At 33.5% G+C, this 4,030-nt stretch overlaps 1 protein-coding gene across 1 annotated transcript; it reads right to left on the reverse strand.

Annotated features, from left to right (window-relative positions):
- Window positions 1-310: 310 nt before the first annotated feature.
- Window positions 311-3,623, reverse strand: LOC108724345 (uncharacterized). Its single transcript, XM_018450682.1, has 4 exons — window positions 3,466-3,623; window positions 2,683-2,869; window positions 911-1,070; window positions 311-464 (listed from the first exon to the last, which is right to left on the reverse strand). Exons 1-4 carry the CDS (start codon window positions 3,619-3,621, stop codon window positions 311-313), a joined length of 657 nt encoding a protein of 218 aa, XP_018306184.1. The 5' UTR covers window positions 3,622-3,623.
- Between the last annotated feature and the right edge of the window lie 407 nt (window positions 3,624-4,030).

Genomic DNA, 4,030 nt, shown 5'->3' on the forward strand with positions numbered 1-4,030 from the left:
TGTATAAATAAAAATAATAATTTGATTAAACGCAATAAACGTAACTTTAAAATTTTTCTAAAATGATATACACTGTTAGATCGATAGTGTCATTTAACTTAACATGAGTCACCACTGCTCTTATTCAATCATATCGTTATTTTATACTAAAATAATGGTTATATTTGACACTATACAGTATCAAATTGACACGATATACAGTCAAATTTAACTATCGTTTTTGGTAAAAAAATAATGATATATTTAGTAGGAGCAATGGCGATCTAACTCACGTTAGATTAAATTTGACACTATAGATTTAACTGTGTAGTTATTCTAATATTTCAGTAAAATAATCTAAAAGGCTTTCCGTGCATTCCGGAAATAAATTGTCACAGTTGTTGGAATCTTGTTGACCTGCGATTTCAGCGGCACGATATTCTTGATCAAAAGCATTTCTGAATGGTTCAGACGTGGTGGAAGGTCTGAAATATTGATAAAAATTATTATATCTTTAAAATGAAATTCTGATTTCTTACGCAGAATATTATAAAATATTATAAAATAATATTACAAAAATATATCGATAATGAAACGTACTCATTGTATTGCGCTTGTCGTTCAATAAAATAAGATATTGTTTTGCAATTGTTACAATACAAGTTATAATATTCAGAATACAAGTTTTAACATTCAGAACATATTTTTTTTCTTTGACAATTGTCCTATTCACTCTGAATAAATGTGTTATAAGCTGTTTATATGCAATGAGTCTAGATATGCTGCATAATATGACCATGCATGTAACGCGAACTATTCCTAACATAAGCCACGACAATGATACGGCAAATGTACAGTTCCTTAATCGTGAAGCTATTCTAGGCTTAGATAAAGATTACTCTAAGAGACTACTTGCCGGATTAACGCTTACGTGAGGAAAATATGGGCGAGCTGCGCAGTCAGAGTATGGCTTCGTCTAAAAGGCACTGCTGCGGCTTCGCAAATAGTTTTCAAAAGACAGGCTTTCCCCGAACGTGTGGTCTCGAAGACCGACTCGAGGATTTCGTAACATTCCCACCTGGATATCACCGCTTCACGTCGGAAAAATAACAATAGAAACACAGGTGAAATATAAGCGAAGAAAATGATACAAGATAATAAATATAATATTAAGATTATTAAAAAGAAAAGTATAGAAATATATACTACGAAATGTTGAATATGTTCTTTAATTAAACATTTACTTCAGACTTTTTATTCACAAATTTATACCTAACGATTATTTAGCTATACATTCATCATTTTTAGAACAATCAAGCGAAAAATTCTTTAAAATATCTTTCAAAATTAATTAAGAAATTAATGTACACTTGGAAATTATTTATAAATAAATATTCTTTTTATTTTATAAAAGTCTTCTCTAAGATTAAAGATGTATAGACAAAATGTAATTTAAGCTTATGATTAAATGTAATATTACGTTTTTCTAAACCTTTATTATATTTTTTTACTACTTCAGTACCGGTTAATATCTCGAAAAATATCCTCAAAGACCGTCAAGTATCTGAAGATCAAACGCCACAAGTCATTATGAGTCCGATACAGCGGAAGAAAAGGTATGATGAAAAGAAAAAACTAAAGAAAAAAAGGGAAAGATTCAGGCTATGTTAGGTTGGATTAACGAGATCAAAGCGAATGAAAGAGTCCTTCATTGAAGGAGTTAGATTAACGTCCACTGTTCCAGGAAGTAGGCGCACGGATCACGTAACGAAAGTAGATTTATTAACATGTAAAAGGAAAGAATCCTCGCCTTATTCCGGTATTAAGCCTTCGCTCCTTGAGTCCCGAGTATGCTTGTCAGATTTCGAGGGACAGAATTCAACTCAAGACCCTCTCGATGCATCTTGTCAACGCTACTTCTTACATAATATCTCACCGTTTTTCTTCACCATCTAACCGTCTTCTTTTGAACATATCGATGCCGAGAAGCAGAAAGACATGATTCATGAACTTTGCCTTTCGCAGAAATTTTTCCGTGAAAAGGTCCGAAATAATGATCTCCGAGTTAATGATCTCTTCAAGATAAATTTTCCAGATCAGTTATAGATGTATGTTGCATCCGCGTCAGATCGATATCTTTTCTCTGATTAAGAGTTATTTGATAAATTAATAAGCGCGATGGATATTACGATCGATGATTTCTGGATTTATTTTCTTTTCTCAGGTGTGGAAATAATATGATGATCTTTAGATTAAATATAAATAGTTTTCAAGTATTGTATATATTAACAATATTTGTGTATGTAAACGTTTAGTATTAATAACCTTTTAATGCCCTAATATAAATTTCAATACAAAAATTAAAATTATGATGCAAATAATTCGACAATATTTTATAACAGAAAATTATGTCTAATAGAAACTCAGATTAACGGTATAAGTCCAATAATTTGGACAATGATTTGAGATATCATTTTATTATACATATGAGAATGTGTGAGTAAAAATATAAATGGGAAAAGCTGTCACAATCGCTTCAATTAATTCATATAGAATTAATGCAGATTAAATGCTACGAATTAATCGTTTGAATAATGATTCGAGATTATTTTATTTCCGATGCGAGTTGAACGCGGAAAACCCCTCTGAAAGGACAATAGCTTCAATTAATTTTATATGCCGCGCAAGCAAAGAACATGATACCTTTCGCATTTGGCGGAGAGGCATCATTTCCATCAGGCTCGACATGGCGGTTGATCGATCTGTCATAGCGGACGTATGGATCCGTCAAGTACGAGGCGTTAAAGGGCAGGACGTAATTAAATTTCATCACGTAGCCGATAATCATGCTGACGTCAACTTCCATGGGTAAACCGAGGCCGAGGATTAACTGGAACGGTTTTCAAATATAGGAAGGTGTCATCGATCGTTTGCCACAACCAGAGATCGAATCACCCCATCCTCCCTCTTGCCATGCCATCCGCCCACTAGTGCCGCCAGCGATCGAGGTTCAACCACACGAAATTAGATCGGAAAATGGATGTCCCAAAACTCTGTGATTCGAATATCACCGATGATATCGCGAATCCTCCATCAAACGTGTCGCCCGCCGTCGAGTTTGTACAAAACGATTCGAATAACACGATAACAAGTCCATTTTTATTTAACTTTTATTTAATTTTAAAGTCAAGTGAACTTTGTTGAAGATTTTCCAAACTAAATGAAAAATTGAGGTGTTCCTCTGATACGCCGAATAATCTTGATTACTATTATAAGAAAAATATATAGCACAGTTAGTTTATTAAAGAAAAGCGGAACACCGAGTCGTGTATATTTGAAATTCACAATTAATACTTATTAAGAATAACAAGAAAATAAATCTCAATTGTTGTTTTATCTCGTTGAAATATCGGTCTAACCAATTTTTCATCCGGCCTCATTTGTTTTGTTTAAGAACACCTTTGGAACATGTAAATTTACACATACCTGAACTTTCGTGGGAGTATTGTTTCCGGGCGGCGGATACACCAGGTATCTCTTATCGCGCGCAAACCAGCCGCTATTTTGAGATAAAGTGGTGACATAAATATCACGAAGGTAGACACATAGGATGGCTAACGCAAACGTACGAGAGATTCGCATTCTTAAACACCGTTGGGACTGACAATTTGGCGCAGCTCGGTTGAGACGGTCTACCGCACCAATTATCGTAATTAACAGCACTGATTAACCGGCCACCGCAAGTTAAGCAGATAATGAGCGGAAGTGCTTTGACTTTTCGAGATACATATGCGATGACACAAACGAATATTGTTTCAACGCAATACATGAGAAATAGATTTTAAAAAGATATTATTTCTTGAAGTTGAGAATATATTAGATACACTGAAAAAAATTTCTGATTGAAAATGGAATCAGAATCTTCTCTGATTAAATTTATTAGAATTCTAGTTGAGATAACAAGAATTCTGGTTGCAATATTTCTGGTAAAATCTATTAAAATTCTCATTTTTACCAGAATAATATCAATCAGAATTCTGATTATCTCAAC

Source organism: Mycetomoellerius zeteki, unplaced genomic scaffold, assembly GCF_001594055.1.
Source record: "Mycetomoellerius zeteki isolate Tzet28-1 unplaced genomic scaffold, Tzet1.0 scaffold292, whole genome shotgun sequence".
NCBI lineage: Eukaryota > Metazoa > Arthropoda > Insecta > Hymenoptera > Formicidae > Mycetomoellerius > Mycetomoellerius zeteki.